The 26845-nt window shown below is 46.4% G+C and overlaps 1 protein-coding gene across 1 annotated transcript; it reads left to right on the top strand.

Moving 5' to 3' along the window:
- Positions 1-61: 61 nt before the first annotated feature.
- LOC115946974 (myosin-IIIb-like) lies at positions 62-25663 on the top strand. Its single transcript, XM_031051625.2, has 30 exons — positions 62-188; positions 256-321; positions 406-536; positions 3316-3418; positions 5205-5307; positions 5767-5923; positions 6255-6357; positions 6619-6747; positions 8047-8155; positions 9375-9491; positions 9921-10021; positions 10461-10547; positions 10717-10782; positions 11106-11219; positions 12359-12470; positions 13659-13705; positions 14007-14072; positions 14343-14462; positions 15312-15397; positions 15617-15664; positions 17162-17209; positions 17391-17482; positions 18694-18825; positions 19148-19263; positions 19592-19791; positions 21924-22013; positions 22997-23162; positions 23476-23772; positions 24078-24159; positions 25245-25663. Exons 1-29 carry the CDS (start codon positions 63-65, stop codon positions 24153-24155), a joined length of 3210 nt encoding a protein of 1069 aa, XP_030907485.2. The 5' UTR covers position 62; the 3' UTR covers positions 24156-24159; positions 25245-25663.
- Positions 25664-26845: the final 1182 nt, after the last annotated feature.

The following is a 26845-nucleotide window of genomic DNA, read 5'->3' as shown; positions in this document are numbered from 1 at the left end:
GGTCCCGGGGCGGTCCCTGCGGTGCCGGGCGGGCGCTCGGCGGCTGCGGGGCTGCGGCCGGCATGGTGTCCTGCGGGGAGCGCTGCCCGGCCGCGGGGCTCGGCGGGGACCTGGCGGCGCTGGCGGAGCTGGACGAGGCGGCTCTGCTGGGCGGGCTGCGGGAGCGGTTCCTGCGGCAGCAGGTCTATGTGAGTGCCGGGGGCCGGGGCGGGGGCGGCGGCGGGCGCGCTGCTGACGGCTCTCCCCCTCCGCCAGACCGATGTCGGGGACATCCTCATCGCCATGAACCCCTTCCAGCCGCTACCGCTGTACGGGAGAGAGGTGAGCCCTCACCGCGGCCCGCCCGTGCGGACCCCTTCTGCCTTCCAGCCGCTTTACCTCAGGTCTGCCACCGCTTCCCCGCAGGTCTCCAAGCAGTACCTGTGCCATGAGACCAGCGCGCTGCCGCCCCACATCTTCGCCGTGGCCAGCCGGGCTTACCATGCCATGCTGGGCCACCGGGGAAGCGGGCCCCGCAGCCAGTGCATCGTCATCAGGTGAGGGGCAAGCAGGCGGCACGGTGGGCTTGGGGCTCGATGGAGCCAGGCCAAGGTGTGAGCCGAGGCTGAGGCCAATGGTGGCCACTGGGGTCTCCGCAATGAAGCTGGAGGTGAGGCTCCGCTCTGGTGCCACTGGCAAGTCAAAGCCCAGTTGTGGTTGAAACACATCAAACCCGTCCCATTTCCATACAGGAGGTTGCAAATGTGTGACAAACAAAGCTGGCTTCTGTGGAGCAGCTCAGCTGCTGATGCTTCTAACACAGCTGAGTATGTTGGGTTTGCTTCTGGAGGGATGTGTCACTGGGAAGATTAATTTGCTCTGGGGAAATCCATAGGGTGCTCTTTGGCAAAGCAACTCCCACTGTAACTGCTGTAATAAAGGTCATACGTAATGAAAAGAAACTGTTTTCCCAAAATGGAGCTTCCCATGTATAACCAAAGAGCAGGAGAACTTAATACAGAAACTTTTCTTGCCCTAGGACCTTTGGGAATCCGGTCAGGAAAAATCTTGTTATTATGGGCGGTCCTGTGCACTACAAGGGAAAAAAAAAGCAGGTTCTGGTAGCCAAAGAGCATACCAGTGTCACGAGAACTTCACTCCATGATGTCAATTTTGTTCTGCTGTGCAGGGCAGCAGATAGCATCAGCTAACAGACAAAGCCTCAAACATTATCAACCAGCAGAGAAAGCCTCAAACAGCATCAAGGAGAAAGCCTCAAAACACTAACTGCCTTTATTGTAAAGAACAGTTTAAATGTCAGGTCTGTTTGAATGCTAATTGCCAGCTTGTTTGATTTAATGTTCCCCTCTTTATATTGTCCTCCTCAGCATTTTGTTAGTATTTTCAGACTATGTGGTGTGGAAATGAGCTGTTGAATGGGGGGGGGGGAGGTTGGGAGCTGACCTCGAGGTCACTTGAGCACCACTCATTTCTCTTGCCTGCAGGCCATGGGTGCCTGCCCTTTCCATGAAGTGCTCTCATGAAGTGGTGGCCACGGAATCAGCAGGTAGAAGAGGTGCTTTTGGTAGGGTTTTTAGGGGTGGAGTACAAGTCATAGTATTTGTCTTGGGAGATGGAAGAGGAGAAAGTGTAACCTGTGGGTGTTTGTCAGCAGTCTGTTTTCCACCAGCAGTTTGTGGTCTCAGAGATGAGTCTGAGCAGCCTGTGGATCTGACACAGGTTACGTGTCTTGTGCGTCTATCAACCCTGTTAACTGGTTTGCATGTTACTATCACAGGAAGTTAATGGTTTTGCTTTCTCGGTGAGTTGTGAAACACTCATTAATGAGATTACCTGGCATTAGCAAAGTTGGGGTGGAGAAGGAAGAGGAAGTCACTCCTGTTAGACCACAGATCATCAGGCAGCAATGGGATGCACCAGGCTCTGTTACTCTTTGTGGTCTCTTTGGTCTCTTAAACTTTGGGAGATCAGGAGGGTGTGTTTCAGAGGTAGATGTTGAATACAGCTGCTGCCCCCAGGTGACAAATGCTCATTGCAATCAAGTTGTGGTGCAAATTCTGCTGTCTCCTCTTTCCTTCCCAATCCCAGTGGAGGTTAGTCACAGCCCGGGTATGCTGTGATAAAGTACTTTGGTCTCTTGGAGATCACTTTGCTTTTCTTCACAGCCTGGGACAGTTACACACCTGTAGCTGGATAGTGTTTGCAGGACCTGGAGAAGCTGTTGTGCTTGATGGAGACTACAGGGACAAGCTTGAACCATGGAAGTGCTGACTGTCAGTGTTCTTGCAGAAGAAGGAAGTCACTGAAAACAAAAAAAACCCATCTTATACACTGAGCAGAGGCACTGCCTGCATGGCATGTACTCAACTGGCAAAATGGTCTTATTTTGTTTGTGCATATCTGGATGGTGATTGCCTGATCTGTGCTTGACATCAAGTATCCTGTGGTATTTGAGGTATTTAGACACATATTTGATCCCAAGCACACAGTCACTGGGAGCTACAAACCAGTAAAGCCACACCAGATGCTCAAAGGTCAGATGTAGAAACAGACACCTGCCCTCAAGTATACCTTTAGCATTTCCTGTTGTGTTGGGGTTGTTTCTGTGCATACATGCGGAGATTCTCTGCAGGTATGAGTTGTCAGTCAAGGGCACGTTGTCTCACTGACTGTGCATTCCCCCTCCCAGGACAGGGGAAGCCGTGGTTTCCAAGTGCTGTTGTTTGACTTAGAGGTGGAGGTGCTGGGCACATGTGACAACAGAGTGACGTGCACCACTACGGGTGTGCAGGCAGCTCTGCAGCCCTGTGCCTGCATCTCAACCAGCTGAACCATGTCAATGTATGACGTACCTGAGATCTGAGATTGCTACAGGACCTAGGGGCAGTACTCTTGTGGATATCAGATAGATGGGGTGAATCTCATTGAAGAAAGAGGAAGCTGTCAACTCCAGTCTATGGGGGAATTAGATGCATGTGATCGCTTTTGAAGGAGGTTGCTTTCCAAGAGTTAGATACGTCTTTTTCTTAAAGAAGCAGAGAAAATGGTTTGTCAGGTGGCCCCCTTTCAAAAGTGATGGCTTGGGGTATATCTGTATGCCCTTGCAGATGGGAAAATTTCCCCTGGGAAGGGATTAAGACCTCATGGGACACACTGTGTAGAACTATGGTTTGAGTTTGTACTCCCATGTGCAGTTCAGCTGCAAAAGTTGTGAAACTCTTGGATGGGAGAGCATTCTGAAGTGATGGGGCAATAAGGCATAAGGGGCAGAACAACTGCACTTTACAGCTGCTTTGCTTTGCTTTTTCTTGGCAGTGGAGAGAGTGGTGCAGGGAAAACAGAGAGTACGAAGTTATTGTTGCAGCACATAATGAACCTATGCAAAGGCAACTCGCAGCTGGAGCAGCAGATCCTTCAGGTAGGTCCATACAGGTCCATACAGGATGGTGCATGAAGCTACACTGCTGCAAGACAGCTTGTGTTAGCCTCAGGAAGCCTGCTGATGAATCACCATTGGAAGACAGGGAGCAAAACACAAGGCACATAAGAAAATAGTGGGTAAGGATGGTGAAATAGCTGACCACAAATTAGAAGGGTTGGTTGGACAGTAATTCTGTTTGCTGGGAATGTAGTGGTATCTTAAATGATAGAAAACTATTGCAATTGTTTATCATGTTCTCTGTGACAAGGCATGAGGGGCATTTTTCTGAATAATTTCCTACTTGAGGCAGAATACGGGCTTTTATTAGAAAAATTAAGTCTTTGTTTAATGGTACACAGGGATCCATGCAGCCTTTCCTCAGCTACGTATACTTAGCCCCGCACCTACCTGCTAACTGGCCAAGTTAATCTTTGTCCTTTTCATATACCTTTGCTGACTGATTTTGAAACATACTTGTCTCTTTGGTTTGATGTATTTCTGCTTGAATTGCTCCCCAGGGAGTTGTGAGGCTTTTTGAACAAATCGTAATGATAGATCAAGCAGAATAAGTTCTTGGACTCCTTCATTTCGAAGTCTGCGTTTTCAGGTTTCCTGTACAGCCAGAGAGATCTTTCTGTGTGGGGTGGTTAACTTTGGCTGGATACCCTATGACCACCAAACACCTCTTCAACTGGACAGGGTGAGAAAAATAAGATAAAAGGCTCAAGGTCAAGAAAAGGACAGATATCTCACCCAGCAATTACTGTCACAGACAAACCGACTTAGGAAAAAATGATGTAATAACAATTTACTTTATTGCCAGTTAACATCAGAGTAGGATAATATGAAATAAGAACAAATCTTAAAACACCTTTCTCCCACTCCTGCTGTCTTCCCATGCTCAACTCCATTCCCAATTTCTCTACCTCCTTCCACTGCACAGCACAGGGGTATGGGAGTGGGGATTTTGGTCAGCCCATCACACGCATCCTGCTGCTTTCTTGTCCTCACACTCATCCCCTGCTCTGGTGTGGGGTCCCTCCCACAGGAGACAGTCCTCCAGGAACTTCTTCAATGTGAGCCCTTTCCATGGGCTGCAGTTCTTCATGAACTGCTCCAGCATAGGTCCCTTCCATGGGGTACATCCTTCAGGAACAGAGGATCCCTCCATGAGGTGCAGTCCTTCAGGAACAGACTGCTCCCCGTGGGTTCCCTGTGGCATGACAAGTCCTGCAGCAGACCTGCCCCGGTGTGGGCTCCTCTCTGTGGAGCTACAGATCCTAGCAGGAGCCTGCTCCAGTGTGGGATGCCTGGGGAATCACAGAATAATATATTATTCTTTATAATTTACTGTTCTGAGCCTTATGCTGTCTACAGATTTCAGTAGCTAAGTTTTATGCTTACATATCCTGAGTGCCATGTTTACTTTGTTAGTTGTTGTAGTTACAGCAGCCAGATTATCTAATGATACCATGTCAGATGCTTTGTGGAAACCCATTATACCAACTTTTTCTTTAAACAAATAAGTCAGTGATCTTACTGAGATCAAATCAATTTGATAGTGCTTATTTTCAGTAACCTCATGCTGCTTAGCTTCTGTAATATTTGCCTCTTTCGGTACCTTTATCCAGTTATGATAAAGTAGGTGCTCTTAGGTCCTCATGGAGTGGTTCCTGTTCCAGCTGAATGCTGGAGAGTAAATGCTAGAGTTAAACTTTTCCGGCTAAGTTAGATTGGGTCACTTAATTTGAAGAATAATTGTTCTGCTTGTTCATTTGTTTAGGTAAATCCGTTGCTTGAAGCTTTTGGCAATGCCCAGACTGTGGTGAATGACAACAGCAGCCGCTTTGGAAAATACATACAGCTGCGTTTCCAGAAAAATACAGGTAAAGTCAAGGGCAGTTACTAGTCTGGGTGGTGATTAGGCACTGGAGGGGATGAACTGAATAGCCAGGGCTGGTGGGGAGCGAAATTTTGACATCCTGTGTGTAGGGCATGCAGTTAAGTAAAATCTAAGAGCAACCACAGCTGTAGGATAAGGCCTGGGTATGAACAGTGTGGGAGTACAGGAAGGATAGGGGGTGACAGTGAAGGGGAAGTATCAGTAATACTCTGCAGTGCCAGGAGCCTTGGTTGCTGCTAAAGGAGGTGAACAGGCATGTGTAAGATGGTCAGAAGCGTGGAGAAGCCCATTTCCAGGATGCTGGGCAGCCTAGAGGGTGCTGCACATGAGAAAGTTATTTTAGACAATTCCAGGCTCCTATCACCAAGTAAGAGATGCAAGACAGCTCAGTCAGCTTCATGTCCCCCGTGCAATGTTTACCCTGTCCCCTTCTTGTGTGCAGTTCAAGGTGCAAAGCTGAGTGAGTACCTGTTAGAGAAGTCACGAGTAGTGCAACAAGATACTGGGGAGAGGAATTTCCACATCTTCTACTACATGTTTGCTGGACTGTCTTCGGAGGAAAAGGAGATGTATGGGCTGTTGGATCCTTCACTTTACAGGTACTTCAAAACCAGACCCTAGTTACCTCATGATGCAGGGTGGAGGGGAAAGCAGCACAATGGAGCGTGTGCCTCTGCCTTATGGCTCTATCTGTGGAGCCTGGCACAGGTTAACAACTGAGTGGAAGCTAGAGTGGGATCTGAATGGAACCACGCAGAGATCTCACAGCTCATCATAGAAGCTGGGAGGTCTGGAGTCTCTGCTATATTACCTTGGAAATTTCTTTCCCTTTCATGTGTCCACTGTTGGTAATCTGCTGTTTCCTTGGGGTAGGGCTGACTTGCTGTGCTGATCATGTGACAGTTTTGTATGGGATATACGCTTTCTCAGGTACATAAGTGGACGGTTTGGTACACAGGACATAGCTGAGCGCTGGAAGCACAAATACAAAGAGGTGTGCAATGCACTTGACATGGTGGGCTTCCAGGAACAGGTCAGTTCTGAGGCTGTTTAATTTCCATCTGTGTTTCCTGCAGGCACAGTGTTTCTGGCTGCTATTTTGAGGCTCACTCCTATTTCTCTCCTCTCTGGATTTTCCATGTTGCTTCCAAACCACTTGAGTCTGTCAGGTTTTGTTTAGAACTTTTTCCTCAGGCTGCCTGTTCCTTTTCCTCACCTCTGCAGCTTCTGGGGCCTTCATGTTGTATGTGTTACACGCTGATAGGTTTTCAGTCATGTTTCTCTTATGTTTTAGGAGCAAGTTGACATGCAAGCTATCTTAGCTGGTGTGTTGTCTCTGGGAAATGTGACCTTTGAGCCTGAGGAGAGCAATGGGTCTGCAAAAGTGAGTGAAGCCTCCCAGGGATGGCTGAAGGCTGCAGCGGTGAGTCACAAGCAAAGCTGACAGAAACCTTATGGGTATGATGCTGGTTCCCACTGGCAGTGTGACTGCAGGAGCTGCTCCTGCCAGAGATGGCAGAGGATGTTTGTGCCTCAGAGTGTGAGGGCCCTTGAAGAACAAGGAAGGCTTTTTCCCAGAAATTTTCATTATAACCCCATGTTTGCATTTGTGTTCACTATTCATTCCCAAAGAAACAGTTCCCAGCTTCTATTTCTCATATGTCTAGAACCAGTGTCTTCCATATGGAACTAGATGATCTTGAGGTCCTTTCCAATCCTAACTATTCTATGATTCTATGATTCTATATCATGCATGCCTTGTTGACTTCATACAAGCTTTTTAAAATCAGATATTCTGTGTTAGTAAGTGTGATGATGCCTTGGAGAAATTCAGGTATGCAGTATCTGAACTTTAGTGTTTTAAACAGATTTTGTCCAAAGATACTACCTTAACTGCTGTAAATTTTGTTGGTTATCCAGAATTAAACTTTCTACTCTTTCACATGAAATTATCACAGATGAAGAAGAATATATTCCCCAGGACTATCCCATTTTTATTAAATGGGTGGATACATTGTCCTGCTTTGTTAACAACCCAGAACAAAAAACGTTAATGTTTTTCTGCATTTTCTATGTCTTTTTAATTTGACCTATTTGAAATCCCAGCACCCTTGGCTTTTGGTTTCACTCCCATCTCTTTGCCTGTTTCCCTCCCACACCATACCTGAAACAACCACCTACATCTGTTCTGCAGCCAACTTTTTGTCTTAAAAGTCTGCTCCTTGTTTTTTGCCCACGGGAGGGGAATTCCTGTTAGAGCAATCACTGAGGGGTTCGGTTGTGTCTTGAGTTACCTTTGTTTCCTTTGTTTTCTGTCTCTTGTGGGTTCTTCTGACTGATGTCTGCTGAAGCTCAGACATCTGAGCATCTCCACAGTCACCTCTGTGTGGTGCTGTTTAGTAAGTCATTAAGCCTCTCAGCAGGAGCTGGCAGGGCTCCCAAAGAAGGTGAAAGGTGGCAGCAATGGAAAGGCAAAGCAGAAAGTATTTCGGAGAGAGCACAAGAGTGAGCTTGGTGTCTGCAGGGATAGTGCAGATCTCAGAGCGCACAACTGACTCCAGTGCTGTAAGATGTTAACATCAATACTTACTTTACAGTGGAGCTTGAATCTTGACTCATGACCCCGTTACACAGGGTGTTGGACAGACACAAGGAGCTGCAATCCCCACAAGTAGAATAAAGGTCTACTGTTGACTGTCCACATTTATTTTCTCTCTCCCAGGGTCAGTTTGGAGTCCAAGAAGATGAACTGTTAAAATGCCTTATTTGTACAATGTCTGTGACCCGAGGTGAACAGATTCTGCGTTTTCACACCCAGCAGCAGGCAGAAGGTATGGGACATAATGAATTGCAGATGTGCTGGTTAGAAAGACTGACCTGTATCTGATGGAAGGGCATTCCCACACATGTGCAACTTATTTGGAACAAAGATGTCTATCTATGTCCTTTCATTCCTCTTGCACAGAGACAAGTATGTCAGTGTTTATCTGTTTAGTCTCCTACGGTCTTGTAGGTCCATGAAGGCTGCTTTTATTTAATCTCCAGGAGACTACAGACATTAAATGTGAAACCCAGCAATTAACTTTCTTTCTCCCTCAGTCCAGCCTAGAAGGAAACTGTAGGTATTGCTACAAAAGAGGGGAAGGCTCCTGTTGCAGAGTACTGGCAGTGTGCAGAGCTTTAGATAGCAGATGGAGAAATAACAGAACTAATGAGATAGCACAAAATCAGGGACAGAGAGAGATGAAAGGGGAGTATGTCAAAGTAGCAAGCACAAGGTGTTATATTTTCTTTCAATGACAAAATAAGCCAAGATAATTTGCTCAGAAAGGTTCTGTTAAAAAGATTTAAAATATAAGTTTAAAAATCATGAAATCCCAGGATTTCTAGACTATTGCTTAAAATAAATGAAATTAAAAACTGAAAATGGGGATTAGCTTGTTGTTTCCCAAATGTCTTCTCTTGCATCTATCTATACATACATCTCCCATCACGCAGTAGGTCACATTGACTTGATCTTTCTCATAGAATGTCAGCACGTTTTCCATCAGTTGTATCCTCCTCTTGCTCACAGCACTTCAACAGTTGTCAACTGTAGGCTAAAAGTAACAGAACCCTACAATTTTCCAAGTATAACTTGGAGCTTCTTGCTTGGTTTATCGGGGTGGGGAGAGGGGGATCCATATTCACTAGACCTGCAGAGGGAAAAGCAAGTCTCTGGGTATTCTAAGAAGTGGGTGGACATTTTTGGAAAGGAAATTTTACGTTTTATATTAGATTTTCCATTTTAGATTAGATCTCACAATTTCCCTACTATGCCATATCTGATTTTGTAGAAAAATTGTAAGGATCTTGGAATGGAAGAGCTCTTTTTGAGATTACAGAGGTCAGGGACACTCAGACGGATACCTGCTGTTTATCTGATCTTTAAAATAGCTTCATAAACCACTAGAATTTTTTTCTAGAGGTGGATGTATTGAGCCAGCTTGTGTGCTGTGTTTTCTGCTCTCCTTTGGAGCCCTTCAGTGAGTTGCTGTTCTTTCTGTGCAGATGCTCGGGATTCCATTGCAAAGGTGGCTTATGGACGAGTATTTGGCTGGATTGTTTGCAAGATCAATGAACTGCTGGCTGAGAATGTGGATACTGAGGTGGAACTGGGGGAGATAGGTGAGTTGTGCCTGCCTTGCTCCAGTTCTGTCCTCAGCTATGCCCCCCTCAGCCACAATGAGGAAAACGCACAATATGAGGTTTTGCAGAGATTGCATGCAGGGATCCATTATCAAAGATGTGATCATGTTGGAGATAGTAGCATGAAGTCTGTAGGACTCTAGCCAACTCTGAGTGGTTGGTTGGTGTGAAGCAACTGTGAGGCTTTAGTTCTGGGGTACTGGCTTTGCAGAGGAGTCAATGATGCAAGCAGGGCTTCTCTTAATTAGCTATCCAAACAGAGTTACAAGAAAGAAATGCCACTGCTAACTTGTGTGGGGTTTCCCTGTGCCATAAGAGCTGGGTGATAGGAGATTTAGTTAGGTGTTGAGTTATGCAGCTATCAGATGGTCTTCAGGCTTCATAATGTGCTCTTTTTCTCTCTTTTAGGCATCTTGGATATTTTTGGTTTTGAAAACTTTGCAGTGAATCGTTTTGAGCAGTTTTGCATAAACTTGGCCAATGAGCAGCTGCAGCACTTCTTCAACCATGTAAGTCTGATATGGATGATCTCACCTTGTGTGGCAGAGAAAGCAGAGCACTGATCCATCTGGTATATAAAGGAGTGCTTGCAGGGAAAGCCTGTAAGGACAGAAGTGGTGTTCAGTGAAGCAGGGTAGAGAGCAGCAACCTTCTTTGCTGTGGCAGGGGATCCACTGAGGCAAGGAAGGATGAAATAAGAGGGTCAATCAGTGACCAAACCAAAGCTGACAGAGGGGGCACACTTACACTCTGAGAAGTGTTCCTGCTTTATGCACTGGCATCAGTGAGTAACAGGCTTATGGATGAGCCTGCAGAACAGCAGTTCCATCTTGTGCTTCTCAGGCCATAGGTGAGAGAGCCACACATCTATCCTCTGTTCAGGGCAGGAAGGAAAGGTTGTCTACCCAAGGCTTCTGGGTGCTCTAACCCCTTTTTTCTCTGTTTCAGCACATTTTCCAGCTGGAGCAGGCTGCCTATAAGGAAGAAGATTTGCCTTGGGATACTATCACGTTCAACAATAATGAACCTACTCTGGTGAGTGAGAGGACTGACAGAAGATGATTGCTCTACACAGCCAAGAGAGGAATCTTGCTTTTTTATTTTTTTAATCATGGGAGGCAATGCACCTGGGAAGAACCTCTTCAGAGGTGAGGATGGATGCCCTCTACTGCTTTAGATATGTATAATGTCTGCTTTCTCACAGGATCTTCTTCTGGCTAAACCGCTTGGACTCCTGTCCCTTCTGGATGAGCAAAGTGCGTTCCCACAGGTATGCATGAGATCGGGGGAGAGAAAATAATAGGGGGGATGTAGCATGAAATATCAGAGTTGCAGAGAGAGCTCCTATGTTGGGGTGTGACTTTAAAGAGCGGGATGAACAGAAGTGTCTTCATGTGTGACTGATGAGACAGGACAGCCAGATCAGGAACAAGCTAATGACACTGACAGTCCTATGAAGAGTCAAGAAGGGACTACATCACAAAACTGTTTCACAGTCAAGGACACTTCCAACACTTTATATTCATTCAGTGTGCTTTGATCAGATCTCTGTTGCAGCCTTACCATTTGATTATGAAATCTGCTTTCTTGCAGGCAACTGATAAAACATTTGTGGATAAACTAAACAGCAGCTTCAAAGGGAACTTACACTTCCAGCCAGGCCGAGGCCGTGCTTTGGCCTTCAGCATCATCCACTATGCTGGAAAAGTATGTACTATTTGCAGAAAGAATTCTGTTGTAATGTGTGTACATGGGGAAATATGTGTGACAAATAAGGCTTTATGTTAAGGAGCGTATGGTCTGACAACAATAGTTGCAGAAGTGATGTGTTCCCAGGGAGCTGCCTTCCTAGGATTCACTGGGATTTCATTAGGAATTACGGGACAAGAGGACCCCTGAGAGAAGCGGGGCTACCACTGGGAAGCTTCGGTTATTAGAAGAATCTGCTCTATTCATCATCATTCCATTGGAGCTCTAGTCCTAAAATAGTCCTTTATAAAATAAAAGCCTTGCATCCACTGTACAGCGACAAAGGAGAGTCTAAAGGCTTTACCTTTATCTATTGCTCTATTGAGTTCTACAGCAGCCACTTATATTTTATTGCCAACACTGAGGAACACAGTAAGAGCAGCAAGTAATTAGTATTTTGAAAATGGAGGCACTTAATTTATATGTACAGTGGTATCTAAACAGCTTGAGTCCTTGAGGCTTAGGACTATTGTACATTAACCTTACTTCCACCATTCTGAAAGAATAGGCCCAAGTATGTTCAATTGATTGGAAATAATTTTTGGAGCAGGGGAAGACATGACAATTAAGGACATTGTAATATGCAATTTAATAATCTAATCTCACCATTGTTGACTAAGTTATTGTGACATTCTTCATTACAAAAATTAATAACTAATACAGAAAGGAGAGTGGCAAGCTGGAGATGAGAAAGGAAGGGAGCAAGAGAAACAAGGGGATGCATGACAACAGGACGAAAGCCAGTTCAAAGGGAGGAGGGTCAGAGCAAGGAAAATAATTGAAACATAAATGAAAAGTAAATGAAACTTCGTAGTGAAGGAAAAGAGAACAAGAAGAGGTGGATGTCTCAGTGTTATGCTGTACTCCTGTTGTTCTTGTGCCTCAGTGCCATCCACAGGCTTTTGTTCATCAGGATTTGCATCTAAATGGGGTGCATATGCATTTACAAAATTCACTTGTGAGCCAAGGTACAGAACTCACTTGCAAGCCACTGTACATTCAGTTTAATAGCTCCTCCTGGCAAGCTGTGGAGATGGACTTTCACAGCAAGCATGTGAGCATTGCTGGCCTTAGTGACTTGCTGCCCTTTCTTCTAGGTACAATATACTGCTGAGGGCTTTCTAGAGAAGAACAGAGACACCTTGCCAGCCAATGTCCGCGGGCTCTTTATCAACAGCATCACCCCCTTGCTCAGTGTCCTGTTCAAAGGTATGTCCTTCTATTATGATAGAGCATCCCACATGAATCAAGGATGATCTTTGCAACAGCTAAGTATGGGAATGAGGCTTGTGTGCTGGGAACATGTTTCACAGCTGGCAGCCTCAAGAAAGCTGCAGAAGTCTAGAAATGAAGTTGGACATGGTCATAGCTTGTAGATGTTCACTGAAAATAGAATGCAGTAAAGCCACAATGGCTGTAGAGATTATCCTTTTCAAACACATTTTGTTTTTCAGGTAAAACTTGTTGAAAAACTTTGAGGTCAGGCCTATTTCTCCCCTACCATTGCACTTCCTTTTTACCAGTTACTGATAAGCCCTCAGAGTCTCCAAGACTTCTATGGAAGTAAACATTTAAAGAGCAGTGAGGTGGATGCTCCCCTGAAATTTGTCTGCCTGAACACAGTGCTTTTGGTACAGATTTTCGTTTTTCCTGTTCATGCCACTTCATGGTATTTACAAGTAACTGTTTAATTTCTGTTCTCTGCTGTGTTTTGCAGCTTTTCTGCTCAGGAGTGTCTTTGTTCATTATCACTTCCACACTAGTCTAGTCCCAACTCTTTGAAAGTTCAGAAGCAATAGAGAGAACCGATTCTCATCTTAGTTGTCCAGTCCTGGACAGCTGGGTCTAGGTGGTCCTGCTGAGCAAAGGGGTTGGCCCAGATGAGTTCCACAGGTCCCTTTCAACCTTAACTATTCTGTGATTCTGAGACCATTGCACTAAGGGAAGGCAAGACTGTCATTAGATCCTTCGGTAAATTCAACTTCCCTGAATTTTTCATCTTGTCACTGAAATTAGTTTTCAACTATCTGATCTTATATAACCTGCTGTATTGACTGTGGTAGGTAGGCTTCCTATTTGCTATCTCTACTGTTTTTCTGTGCTGATAGATGCCTCCTGATGATATTCCTTTTGAGGGTCATGGAAGGTTGTTCAATTACCTGATTGTTTTGTCTTCTCTATGGCAGCAAATAATCCTGTCTGCATTGTATGCTTCATACATTTGCATTTTCTTCCCCCTTTCTTTGCCTCTTTCCTGGTATTTCCACATGGTGAAACCTAATGCTCTGTTTGTGATTTGGTATTTGTAGGGAGACCTGTGTGAAGTGAGGTTTTAATGTTTAGACTGGTTGATTGTGAGAAAAGGTACAAAAATAACTACTGTCTCTGTTCTTCCAGCCACTATCTCCAGGACGGGGACATTGATGCCTCATATGAAAGCCAAGGTATCGCACTTCAGATCCACATGGCAATTGATAAACGATGGCATAGTTACCTGACATTTATTATTTGAGAAACTGGTTCAAAATAAGAGCAGACAGAAATTGTTTGAAACTAAGAGCAGATAGCAATCTCTCCATTGTATTTTACTGCACATACTGCTTGCTTCTGCTGATTGTTTAACTTGTATTCCATCTCCTGAAATCCATTCTCTCTCCTTTCTGCCATCTGCCTTCTAGCAGAACTCTTTGGATGGCAATCAAGCACTTGTTGTAGGGGTGCTCTTTTGTTTGTATCTGGTTTCAGGTCAGAGCAGAAGCAGACAACAAGTTCAACAGCACACGAAAACAGTCTGCTGGAGCTCAGTTCCGGGTAAGGTATCACTGCCCTGTAGTACCCCTTGAGATGAGTGATATTTTTGACAGACCTTCCAGGCTGCTAAACATAGTTAAAGCATCCAGCATGCAGGCAGGGTTTTTTTCTGGGTGTGAGGTACAGCTGATCATGATGGGATTGGCCATGGGAAAGAGCCTGGAAAACTGCTGTGGGATGGGAAAACAGCTCTTGCTGCAGGATACTGCACACTGGGCTCTGGCAGCACTTTGGGTTGCTGCACTGTTGATCTTTCTCTGCCCTCGCCAGCATTCTCTGATGGTGCTCATGGAGAGGATGTATTCTGCCAACCCACACTTTGTGCGCTGTATAAAGCCCAACAGCCAGAAGGAGCCAGGTGTGGTGGACAACCAGGTGGTGCTGCAGCAGGTGAGGAAAAGTGGTCCTCTTCACAGGTACTTCTCCCACATCTTAGTGGGGAGGGCAGACCCCACCAAAAGGCTGCAGAGACAGAGGGAAGCTGAGTCTCACCTCAAAAGAGTAGGCACACTTTTTATGCATGCAGAGGTTCTGGGTACTTGGTTACTTTTGTGACACAGACTGCTTAATTCTCTCACATTTCTTTTTGATGAATGCAGTGAGATCTGATTGTCAGGCACTAGGACTCACCTTTGCATCTCCTGGGTCGGGGCCAGGGAGTACTCTGGAAAAAATGATGCTTCCCAGATGAGCCTGTTCTCATCCATCAGGCAGGGCAACTCTGAATAGAAGCCAAGAAGGAATTGCTTTGATAGGAGCTGAAATGACTGTCTTTGAATATTGTGTCAGATCTGAGATGCTTTAAAGAATACTGAAAGTTACTAGAAGAGTTCAGAAAGCTCTGTGGCCTGTTTAATGTATACAAGAAAGGGTAGGATTAAAGGGGGGTCATACACTCCTCAAGGCACTTGTATGTCCACATTTGGAAGTAAAAGGCTGTCCTGTGAGGGATAGAGGCAAGGCAGTTTACCCATGGCTGGAAAGTGAAGTTGTTTAAGTCATTGGTTTTTATGGTTTCCAGCTTTTAACTGAGAGTGGTTAATCATCAGAGTTACAGGATATGGTAAATTCTATCTTTAACCAAAGAAACATCTTCAGAAGGAAACTTCTTCAGTTTGAACTAGAGAAGTTTAGGGCTGAATAAAAGCATTTCTGTCTGCAGAGGAACAAGCTGATGACCTGATGACCTAATGACCTGTTTGTGTTTGTTTCTTGATCCTCTTTGTGGTGCTGCTTCAGCTCCGGTACAATGGACTGCTGGAGACAATCCGTATCCGAAGAGATGGTTTCTCCTGGAGACCTTCATTTGAGGAATTTGCTGAAAGGTTTGTGTAAAGATATTGTTAAGGAAACAGCCCTAATAACAGATATGGGCAAGGAGTAAAACTGCCTTGTCAAAGTTCACGTGCCTGAGATCATGGGTTTGTTTGCTGTAGGAGGCTGAGTGGGAATGACAGTGATTTATTGTTGTTTGCTGTGGCATGGATCTACTCAGCACATAAGGATGTAGCTCTTACCTTGCTGTATTGGGTTGTTTTTCACAGATACTCAATTCTTCTAGTTAAACCAGATGTTTCCCTCACAAAAGAAAGGTAGGAACCCTTTGTTTTGTACAATCTAGTTTGTTCTTCAGAAACCATTGCTCTCAGAGTAGCATAGCAAACTGAGTAAAAGGACCAAACTGAGGATGAGTTTTTGTGGTGATGGGGAGCACATATCCCTAGGCAAGGATGGTTAGTGTTTAAAAAGCATTTGACACAATGATTAATTAAATCTTTCTTGAGCTACTGTGTAGAAATTCAATTGCTATAAAGCCTTGCTATCCTGTGGGATTAGAACTACTAGTGTACTCCATTTAGGGAGTCACAATAACAACCAAGGGTGTCCAGTGAAATCAGTAAAGTGGAGGCCCAGAGCAGTTTCCAGGTGCTTTTCCATGCTTTTTTCTGGTTGTCTCATGGGAGAAGATGACAATAAGACAATGCTGAACAAGCCAGCAGCACGGAGTGTCTCTCAGGCTGGGGAGCATGTTTCTGGTGCAAGAATTTTTTGTGTACAGGTATCATATACCCTTAGCACTTTCAGAATCTGACATGGAAATGTCCCTCCAGCTCTGCAGTCTTACCCTGTCAGCTTTTTCCTTCAAACATCTAGGGCAACAACTCCCCACCTCCTCTTCTCCACTTTCTCAGTCCCTCCTTCCTGCCATGGTCAACTGTGACTGATAGTGAGAACGAAGCATGTAATGCAACCAGCTGAGGGGGAATTTTAAGTCTTTTAAGAAAAGGATTTGAATGTTCTGGAGCAGACCTCTCCTGGCAGTAGCACCTTCAGCCTTCACAGTGCTTCCTTGAAGTTACTGATTTTGAATTAAGAACTGCAGACTCGAATGAGGTCAAGAGAGAATCTCAGAGAGGAGAGGGAGATGATGATAAACAGGCAGTATGGTGTGTTTTCAGACACAACAATCATAGGATTCATGTGAGAAAAGAATCACTTTGGGTATAAATTGTGGCACAGTGGAAATTGGCTGATTCTGCTCTACTATGCAAGATATTAGCAAAAAGTGTCACTATGATTTCACAGTCTGGATTGGCAGGAAGAGAGAGGAAGCTGTCTTTATGGTGCAGCTAGAATGCTGCTTTCAGTTCTTAGTGTTGGGGAATCTTTCCGAATGACCCAAATTTTATCACTAGAGTCTGCAAAATGAAACTGGACTTGAAAAACAGGCTTTCTCCCAGAAGTCTTGTTGTGCTGACCTTGCAACTTGTGTGTGCTCCAAAGAGCTTGGAAACGAAATAAGGAAGAACAGTTCTGAGAATAAAATAGGCTCTGCAGAAGTGCCTGCCAGGGAGCTGAAGGAAATCTGCCTCTGGGCACCCCTTTGCTGATGTTCCCAAGTGTGATCCTAGCTGTTCCTCAGGGAGTGCTATGGATTGACAGCCAGTTACTGAATGTGGCAGGGGACAGAGAATGTAATGCAGAATTGTTGAGACACTTTCTCCCACTTCATGCACCTAAAACCGCCGACTGCATGGTGTTAACTTCAGGTTGAAAATTATGTATTTCACTTTCTTCTTTTCTTTCAGCTGCTTGGAGATACTGCAAAGTACAGAGCTGACAGGCTGGATATGTGGGTAGGTGTAGATCACTGTTGCTGGGGAAAGGGGGCCTGGCAGATGCTTTATACATGTAGACTGTTACTTTACTCCTCTCAGAGAGAATTCTATGGCTGTAGAAAGGCCTGCAGAAGAATGATGGGTGCAAGCTTAGACAAACAGTGTTTCTCACTTCTTCTTTCTCTCCCTAACTTCACAGAAAGTCACGACTTTTCTTTAAATATTGGCATCAGGAGCAGCTGGTAAAGTACATGGAACAATTGGAAAGAGCAGCAGTTGTCATACAGAAAGGTGAGAGAAGGGGAGTCCCTCAACACCAGTGTTAGACCCAGGGCAAAGAAAAACTTTTCCAGTCCACGCTCCACCACTGCACCTTTCCAGATGACGGAAAGGCAGGCCAGATGCCATGTCCATGTCAAGGCCCTGTGCAGTCAAAGTGCTTATTGCAGATGCCCACCTCCTCAGTGCTCATCCTCAACTTGAGAGAGCCATCAGACAGCATGAGCGTTGGAAAGGGAAATCATGTGCCCAGGACAGCTGAGCTGCTCAGGGCAAGTGTATGATTTACCTGCATCCCAAGATCCGGATAACTGTCCTCTAGATTGAGGGCTTGTTTGTGAGTGGTGTTGAACTGAGGAGCAGGAGAAGATGGTGAGTGAAGCAGATCTCATTCCTGCTTTTGGAAACAGGCAGAAGGGGATGAAGTTTTGGGTTGCTTTGGGTTGGGTTTTTTTCCTTCCTTTCCAGGTAACATCGTGTCTGGCAGCCTCTTTCTCCAGAGCATGCACTATAGGCAGTTTGGTGCTTCCCTCTGCAGAGGTTCTGAGAGGACTGTGTTACCAGGAGAAGGCTGTGGTCCTACCTGGTCTTTCTCTTGTACTTCTATATGGGTTATCGCACTGCTGAAGCATCTGAGCAGCTTCCAGCTATGCACCATATAGTATGACAAACATCAGACTGTCACATGCTGTGCCTTGTTCTCATCTGTGAGGAAGATGTGTGGGTAGTGGGAAATGAGAGGATGCCGCTTTAAGAACCTGGTAGAGTAGGTGGGATATTGCAATGTCTGTAATGATCCTAATGAACCCTGTGGTGGCTATTTATGGACAAGGTTTTCCTGTGGGCTGACATCAAGGAAATCCTGTCACCCTCATAGTATCTGAAGGGTACCAGGGAGGTTAACAGAGATAACAGAGGTCCTTCTGTGATACTTTGTGTTTTAGCTAGTTAGTGTCTTGGGATTAGAGATGAGAACTCGGATCTGAAATCTGATTTCCTTAAATCCATAATCTGGCAGTTTAGAGAGTAGAAGACAGTTCTCACATGGTTTTAACTGCCTGCTCACAGTAGAGTTTTCATTGCTCTTTAGTAATGCAATTCAAGTGTTGAGGGCTTTGCACAGGGTGAAAAGGAGTATCACCTGATGTGCTTCCCCCAGGGAATGACAAACGCATGAACAGCTTTTGGGGTTTGTTTTCTAACCACAGCTTTTCTCTGAACAGCTTTCAGGGGATTCAGGTGTAGGAAGAGTTACCTAAAACTGGTGGCTGAGCTGAGAGCTAAGGCACAGCTGCTACAGGAAGAGGCAGAGAGAGAAAGAAGCCGGCAGCTGGCATTGGAAGCAAAGGCCCAGAGTGAGTTGCTCCCTCTCCTGCTGCCCCATGCATGGCCAGTTGTGCAATGGTCACCTTGAAGTGCTCTAAGCTTCAGGTTATGGTGGCCTGTCCTCAGCTCTCCTGGAGCTGGGGCTCCAGTGATGTGGGCAGTGAGGTGCCAATGTTTCTGCCATTTGAAAGTGTGGATTCTCTGTAGGGAGCAAAACCACCATGGTGAAGGTCATTTGCCAAGCTGTGTCTCCCACCTACTCCATGCAGCAGAGCCTGTCCATATCCTGGGCACATGGAGACAGATCTATCATGGAACTATTTTTCATCTACTTCTTTCCTCTTGTTGCAGAAAGAATCTCCTTTCCAGTCCCCAAGCCACGAAAGAGGTGCCCTCAGTCTTGTCCCCATTATTCTGATAATCCACCACAGCCACCAGTGCCACGGCCACGCAGCAAACTAACAGAGGTAGTGATACTGGCTCTGCTTGAGGCTCCTTAGCCAAGTGTGCTGGTTCCCTGCTCCTCCCACCTTCTGCATGTGCATGTTCTCCTGCATGAGCCCCAGGAGAAGAAGTCCCATTCTTGTTATGAGACATAAAAGAATTCTTTCCTGCTGTGGTTAGTTAAAAAGTGTGGTCAGGACCTTTGAGGAACTGAAAGCAACATTTGGTAGTTTGCAGCTGCTCTTGTCTTCAGGGACTTAGGAATGAGATCACTACTAACGTGATCCTATCAGAGGTCCCCTGCCTTTGACCTTGCTTTCATGGCCATTTTCCCTGTCTCCCCACTTTCAGTCCACTCCTTTTGATAACTTCTTGGACCCTTCTGCACCTCGACCAGTTCTGGTGAGAGAGGGACAGACTGGAGAAGAGGCAAAAATGAGGGAACTCAAGAGAGGAGCAACTCTCCGCTGGTTCAAAGAGACACAGGCCCAGAAGGTCATGCAGGATGATGGAGCCTTTCCAAGCTGGCTGCATGGGATGATCAGCCGGAGGTGAGAACTCTGGACTCAGTGGGTGCAGCTTTGGGCTGTGGTATGCAGGCAGAAGCTTCTGTGGCCTTAGGAGGACTGCATAGGTTGGATTTACCAGTATTTGCCTCAAGGAGTGGGAATGATCTGCTTAACTTTTCACTTTCAGGCTGTGAGCTTCAAACCCTTAGAAGTTTGGAGCTCCCAGTCACAAGATGCAAATGCTGAAATTTTACATGGGCCCAGGGAAAGATTGTGGAAACTCATAGGAAATAAGTGCCCTGTGGGCTCCTAAATACAGATCACATGCAGGGAAGGGAAGCTTGGAAAGTACTTGGAGAGGAAATACACACATGAAATTTACCCTATAAATTAATCCCTCAGTTTAGGTCAGAAGGAGACCTCAGCTGCTAGTGGGAGAATACAGAATGCAGTGTACAGGGCAGGTTGGATGGGGCTTGGAGCAACCTGATCTAGTGGAAGGTGTCCATGCCCATGGAGAGGGTTGGAACTAAATGCATCATCTTTAAGGTCCCTTCCAACCTAAACCATTCCACGGTTCTGTGAAAAAAAAAAAAAGTATTAAGAAGGGCTTTAGTGAGTAACCAATAGCAAGATTCCTCCAAAACCCCCAGATATGGGAAAATTAAAGGGTTTTTTTTTGATACCTTTGCCCATCTAAGAAGGGTGCAGCATAGATGGAATTTACATCCCCTTAGGCAGGGAGAAACATCCACAAAGCCCTACTTTCTTATGGAGTTGTTTACAAGGCTGTGAACTCTCAAGCTTATTTTGGAAAACCTTTATTTAAATGCTTGAAGTTTTCTACCTGTGTGGTTATGCCTCACACTTCAGTCTCTTGACTGAACCAAGCACTACTTTCCAAGCATTGTGATAATCAGAGAAATGCTGGTTATGCCAGTGATTGGGTAGTAGCAAGGCAGTGGGGTTTGATAGATGTCAGAGTTTCTGGCTACATTCTCCCCTGTATGCAGCTTTCCCCTACACAGCACTAATCTGTAACGCTGCTTGCCTGCTAACTGCCAGTGTCCTTTGCTTGGTGGGCCTTGTGTAGGGACCTTGCTGCCAAGGGTGCCTGTCCTTTGGACACCCTTAGTATCTTAGCATTTTGTTACAGTTTGTAACTATTTATGTTAAAGCTGCAAGTCTCCTTGATTCTTACTAGGTCATAATTTACTGGAGCTTTTCAGCTTATCAGTATGAACATTACTTGAAGACTATGCTAGTCATAGCAGGTCAGCTTGAATAAAGGGCACTACAGTACCTGAAAAGATGCATTTTTATCTTTTTTAAGATAATTATCAGGGCTTCTGCTTGCGTTAATGCTTTTTGTCTGCAGATCCAAGAATGCAGGAGAAAAACAAGTGCCTGGAAGACAAAACTGTCTGAATTCAAATATAGACTAGCCATGAGCACTTCACAATGAAGGACATAGCAGATCTGTCAGAAAAATATTGAAGATTAGATATGTTCTAAGTGGTGCTTGCTATGCTGGATTGAAGTCTCCATACAGCAGTGTAAGCTCAGCTTCATGTAACAAAGCAGCCAGAGCAATCCCAAATTGCACTGGAGATTTGCAGTCACTTTTAGCCTGAAGCAAGGCACATGGCAGGCACAAAGCTGCGCTTTGTTGCACAGAGAGGGGGAAGTCCTCCTTCCAGCAGGAAGTTCTAGAGAGCCAAAGTAGTGTAATCCAAGTTGTTGGTTTTCCAAGGCACTGGGCTAACCTTGCACTGAGCATCATTACCCCACAGCATCCTGACTTCTTCTGTCATCCCTGCAGTGCAAGAAACACACATATGCACAGCCTCATCATCCCAGTAATGCTTTGTAATGTGCTCTGTGCTGAAAGGCAGCTGCTGCTGTTGCAGTAGTGAGACTGCTGGAGCAGGTTTGGGGCAGGCCTGCTTGGAGAGGCATTGGCTGAGAGTAATGTGCCTTCTTAGCCTGCTGATGCCTCCCAGCATCACCAAGCCTGAGGAAATCTAGGAACCTGTTCCAAACCAGGAACATGGCTAGCAGATGCTGGCCTCTTTGACTGGGAGCACTACCATGGCAGCATGTGAGATAGGATGGGAATCCCTGCACAGAGGCAGCTGCTCCCTGTCTGCTAAGAATATCTTTTCTGCTTCCAGGGAAGCTGAAAACCTGCTGATTGACAAACCTTTGGGTTGCTTCCTTGTTCGGATCAGCCAGAGCCGACCAGGCTACACCTTGACATACAGGTAGGTGGTGAGCCTTGCACAGAAGGCTGAGGGAGACCTTGGCACTCCCTACAACTACCTGGAAGGAGGTTGTAGTGAGGTGGTGGTCGGTCTCTTCTCCCAGTTAACAAGTGACAGGACAAGAGGAAATGTCCTCAAGTTGCTCCGGGGGGGGGGGGGGGGGGGTGGTTAGATTGGATATTAGGAAAAAATCTCTTAATGAGAGGGCTGTCAAGCATTGGAACAGGCTGCCAGGGCAGTGGTGGAGTCACCATCCCTGGATGCATTTAAAGACATGTAGATGTGAAACTTAGGGACGTGGTTTAGTGGTGGACTTGGCAGTGTTGGGTTAACAAGTGGACTCAGTCCTAAAGGTCTTTTCCAGTCTAAATGGTACTATGAAGCTGAGCCGTGTGTGGCTGGAGGAGATTACCTCCTCTGCAGAGGAATCCAGTGAGGATGATGCTCAGCCTCTCCTGTTGTGAGTGTCTCAGACAGTTTGGAATAGCAGACAAATGCTGTGGAGTCTGCCTCTTTCTAGAAACTAGATCTGTGGGGTGCAGTGCTGTGGCTCCAAGAGTGCAGTCGTGTTTAGGCTGTGCTGTATGGCTGAGTGGGTATACCACGTTGGAAGAAGCTTTAATTGAAGCAGAGATGAGTCTAGAGCAGGGCCTGAGGAGAGGCAGAGTGCTACAAGAGCATGGCCTTCATACAGCCTCAGGCAAGGGCTAGGGCAGAGTTCTAATATGGGCAACAGGCATGGGAGGCAATACAGTCTGCTGGGGTTTGGATCTGTCTGCTGTGGGTTTCCTGTCACGGACTTTGAGGGAGTTGCCATTCCTCCAGCCCCTATGAATGCAGCCTGTGACACCAGCACAGGGCATCTGCTGCACCTTTGTGATATTTATTACTGTGACTCCTGATCACATCTGACCTCTGGAGACAAGTGCAGAAAAAAATAACTGGGTCCTGCCATGGTTATTTCTGTCTGTCCATCTTCCCAGGGGTGAGAACCGCTGCAGACACTACCTGATTGAAATGCAGCCTAATGCACGCTATGTCATCCTGGGGGAAGACCGGGCTCATGCCTCACTCACCGAGCTGGTTCGGTATCACCAGGCCGTGGGCATCCAGCCCTTCATGGAAAAACTGACTGTTCCCTGTGACCAGGTGAATGCTGAGGATCTGGAGCTGGAAAATGGGACATGGACTGTGCCCTGAGCAAATAGAGTCACTGCGGCAGCATCTCTCTTTTGTGCTCCCATTGTGGGGTGTCCCATTCTGGCCAAGTGGCTTGGCTTCTTCTGCATGCACCAGGAAACACTGGGGCACTGGGGACTCCTGGGGTGGGGGAGAGGCTCTGGAGGGTGGATGATATCCTCTGAGTGTCAGCAGTAGGCACAGCTGGGTATTCTTGGTTGTGCTGTTTGTGGGGTGTGGAGGGTATGCAAGCCACTGCTGAATTCACTCTTCCTTCCCTCAGACAAGTAGTGAGAGTTTGGATCATGAAGATCTGGAGTCCCCCACACTGATTGAAACAGCAGCCAAGGGGGAGGCCCCTCCGGAGGAGCAGCCCTGCCCTTCCAGGTCTTCTGCCAGCACACCTGGATCAGTGGCAGCTCTCAAAAGCATGTGGTTCAGGAGGACTAAGAATGTGCCAAAACAGCAGAGCTTTGACAAGAGTAGGACAAAGCCAAGGTTAGGCAAGGAGAAAGGCAGCGAACGAGCCCTCCCTCGCCTTCACTCTTCCATACAGCTGGGGATGCAGGAAATCCAGCAGGTGAGCAGGGGCATATCCTCTGCCAAGCCTTGGCACCCACAGCCACCTGTGGCATCTGGAGCTGCCTTATCCATGGGCAAGAGAGAAGAGGTTTCCACAAGTACTGCTCAGTTTCCCAGCTTCTGGGTCACAGGTTTTACTTGGGTGTCTAGGGATCAAGGCACTGTTCCTTGGAAGTGACAGGCTAGTAGAGACTCTGGGGGAGGCTTGCTGAGATGTTCAACGAAAAGTGCACAAGGGAATGTGATGTGGCCAGCATGCCAGTCACTGCTGCCCTGATGCTTTCTCTTTGCTTCTCACTGCAGTTGTCTTCCTCTTCCTTGAACACATCTGTACGGAAGTGCAATGGAGCAGTTTGCGTGGAGGATGTAGAGCCTAAGTGACATGGTAAGAGGGAACAGCACATGGGAGGGCAGACAGCAACTGCAGCTTCCCAGGGAAGTGGAGAAGCAAAGGGATTTTTCCCTTCCTGCTCCACCTGGAGCATCTTTGGCCAACAACTACTTGGAAACAGAGCAGGAGTAACAAAGGGCAGCAGGCAGCTTCCCTTCTGGGACTGCAAAGAGACCAGGAAAAATTGAAAACATGAGTGTAAGGTTGAGTTCCCAGCACCTGTGGTGCACAGTGTGCTTGCAGTACAGTAATGAGCCTGCTGGAGGGAGCTCACCCTTTGTTAAGAGGTCTGGGACTAGAAGAACAAGTACTATCAGAATGCCTACTGCACACTACAATAGTCAGCTGCACTGGCTTAATGTTGTGGTGAGATGCATGTATCAGAATTGGGTGCTGGGCAGAGAGCCCTGGGGGTAGGAAGCAGATCAAGGAGCTAAAGGCAAGACTGTGAGGACTTTAAACAAGGTCTCAGCAGCTGGAAACACAGGTGGTTATTGAGGCTGTAATGTACTGGGTGAGTTACAGGAGTACATGGAGTGGGCCAAGAGAGGCCTTCTAACACAGCTGGTGTTAACTGTCTGAAGCATCTGGTGGATGCACAACTCCCCTGTACAGCCAGTCTGTAAATCCCTGTCCCATTCAGTTGCTAAAGGCGGGAGGAAGCAGTGTTGGTGCTGTTATATACCTCTGGAAAAATCTGGAATTGTGTCAGCTGAGGAGTGGAGAGAGATCAAATCATGCTGTTGACTGCAGACCCACTACGGGGTTAGCAGTGGGATTGCTGAGCTGCCTGCATGATTCCATTCCCAGTAATTCATGTTGGAGCAAAGCTTTTTACTGGGACTTGTCTTGCCTTCCTCTTGATGGCTGAGAAGATCCTCTCCCTGAAGCGTTTGACTCAATCTCTTCATTCCTGCATGTGGGTATTGAATGTACCCAGGGGATGCTCCTTGTGTCTGAGGTTAGGCAGAAGAAAGGCAAAGCATGTGGGATAACTGCAAGCACATTGTACTGGGATTGCTGAGTGGAGCTCTCTGTTTATGTCTTCCATTGAGTTGTGTTTTTTGACTTTCTTGCAGGTCAAAGAGGCTCAGCCCTATCCGCTCTTGGTGCTGCTGGGCCTTGGCTATCTAGGTGAACATATCCAGACATACAGCAGCCTTTTTTCTTTCTTTCTGGTTTATTTTCTGCACCCAGCTGGTCCTGTGCCTTTGGACAGGACTCCTGCAGAAATTAACTTTCATCAGCACTCAGCTGGTCTCAGTGGCTGAGGCTGCAGTATCCGGATCAGCTTCATCCTGGCAGAGGGGAGAGAATGGAAACAATCACACTCTGCACAGATTCCAGTGCCTGACAGTCTGCATGTCCAATACTTCAGTGTACCTGGAGACCGCTCACCTTGCACTGTTATTAGTCACAAACTGGATATCTGATAATTGCCTGTTTTCTGAAAGGCACATGTACTGATTTCCTACCTCTTAAAGTCCACTGGCTCTGATTTGGTCTTGTGTATCTTCTGTTCTGGGTGGCATGGGAAGCTGGGTTTGGGAAGTAGAGAACGGAACTGGTGTGTCCTTTTTGTTGAGTGCAAGAGCACTTGAATAGGAGCTCAGACAAGGGGCAAGAAGGTCCTTCTGCTGAAGAAATTTCCTGCCCTTGTGTCAATGTGCTGGTATACTGCTCCCCAGTCCCTATCCAAAGCCAAGTCAGGAATAATTGATGAAACCCTGTTGTTCATCCTAATTGGAATCAGTACACGTCTGGGCTGCACGACATACTATTTTACACTGAAGGCAGAATTGTAGAATCATAGAATAGTAGAATTAACTAGGTTGGAAAAGACCTCTAAGATCATCAAGTCCAACCTTTACCCCAGCACTGCCAAGGCCACCACTAAACCATGTCCCTAAGAGCCTTGTCTACATGGTTTACAAACACGTCCAGGGGCGGTGATTCCACCACTCCCTGGTCAGCCTGTTCCAATGTCTGAGCACCCTCTCCATGAGGAGATTTTCCCTAATAGCCAGTCTAAACATCCCCCAGCACAGCTTCAGGCAGTTTCATCTTGGCCTATCACTTGTTACCTGACCCCACCTCACTACAACCTCATTTCAGATAGCTGTAGAGAGTGATAAGGTCCCTTTTGAGCCTTCTCCAGACTAAACAAAAAGGCTTGGACCATACAGGACCATGCCACTTGATATGTATTTTCTACCTTTTAAAATCCATCTCTTTTCTCTCTATAAGGAGAAGCTCAGTGTTTTCTTTGTTCCTGTTACCTGCAATCCATTCAGCCACAGACTGCAAATGGAGGAGAATGGCTAACACAGTCCTGAGGGTAGGCACAGGATCACATGAGGTGTCTCCCTGGAGAAGCTGAAGGCTCATGGGCCAGTAATCCCAGTGTACAAGTGTACAGTGCCCTTTTCCCAAAGCAATCTCATCTACCTGTGTATGCTGTGGTGAGACCTCCCCTGTACATCCTGTGCTGAGCTTTCTCTGGCTCAGCACTTCCCTGCACACCCCTCTAAACTGCTCTGTCCAGGGGACGTGGGTTAGCACTGTGGCCAGAGAGGGTTATTAAAGTGATGCAGGTTGCTTGTGGCCATGTCTCGGCACTGCCTTTTACAGTAGGAGTATTTCTCTCCCTTTCCCTCTGCTCTCTGGATCAGTAGTGCTG

Source organism: Melopsittacus undulatus, chromosome Z, assembly GCF_012275295.1.
Source record: "Melopsittacus undulatus isolate bMelUnd1 chromosome Z, bMelUnd1.mat.Z, whole genome shotgun sequence".
NCBI classification, from domain to species: domain Eukaryota; kingdom Metazoa; phylum Chordata; class Aves; order Psittaciformes; family Psittaculidae; genus Melopsittacus; species Melopsittacus undulatus.
The sequence above is the reverse complement of the archived record's forward strand: the minus strand, read 5'-3'. Positions and strand labels throughout refer to the sequence as shown.

Excerpts from the sequence above, each read along its gene's own strand:
- LOC115946974 (XM_031051625.2), top strand. The coding sequence starts at position 63 with ATGGTGTCCTGCGGGGAGCGCTGCCCGGCCGCGGGGCTCGGCGGGGAC. Across the intron at positions 6,748-8,046 it reads GATGGCTGAAGGCTGCAGCG|GGTCAGTTTGGAGTCCAAGA; the intron begins GTGAGTCACAAG and ends TCTCTCTCCCAG. Across the intron at positions 10,783-11,105 it reads AGCAAAGTGCGTTCCCACAG|GCAACTGATAAAACATTTGT; the intron begins GTATGCATGAGA and ends GCTTTCTTGCAG.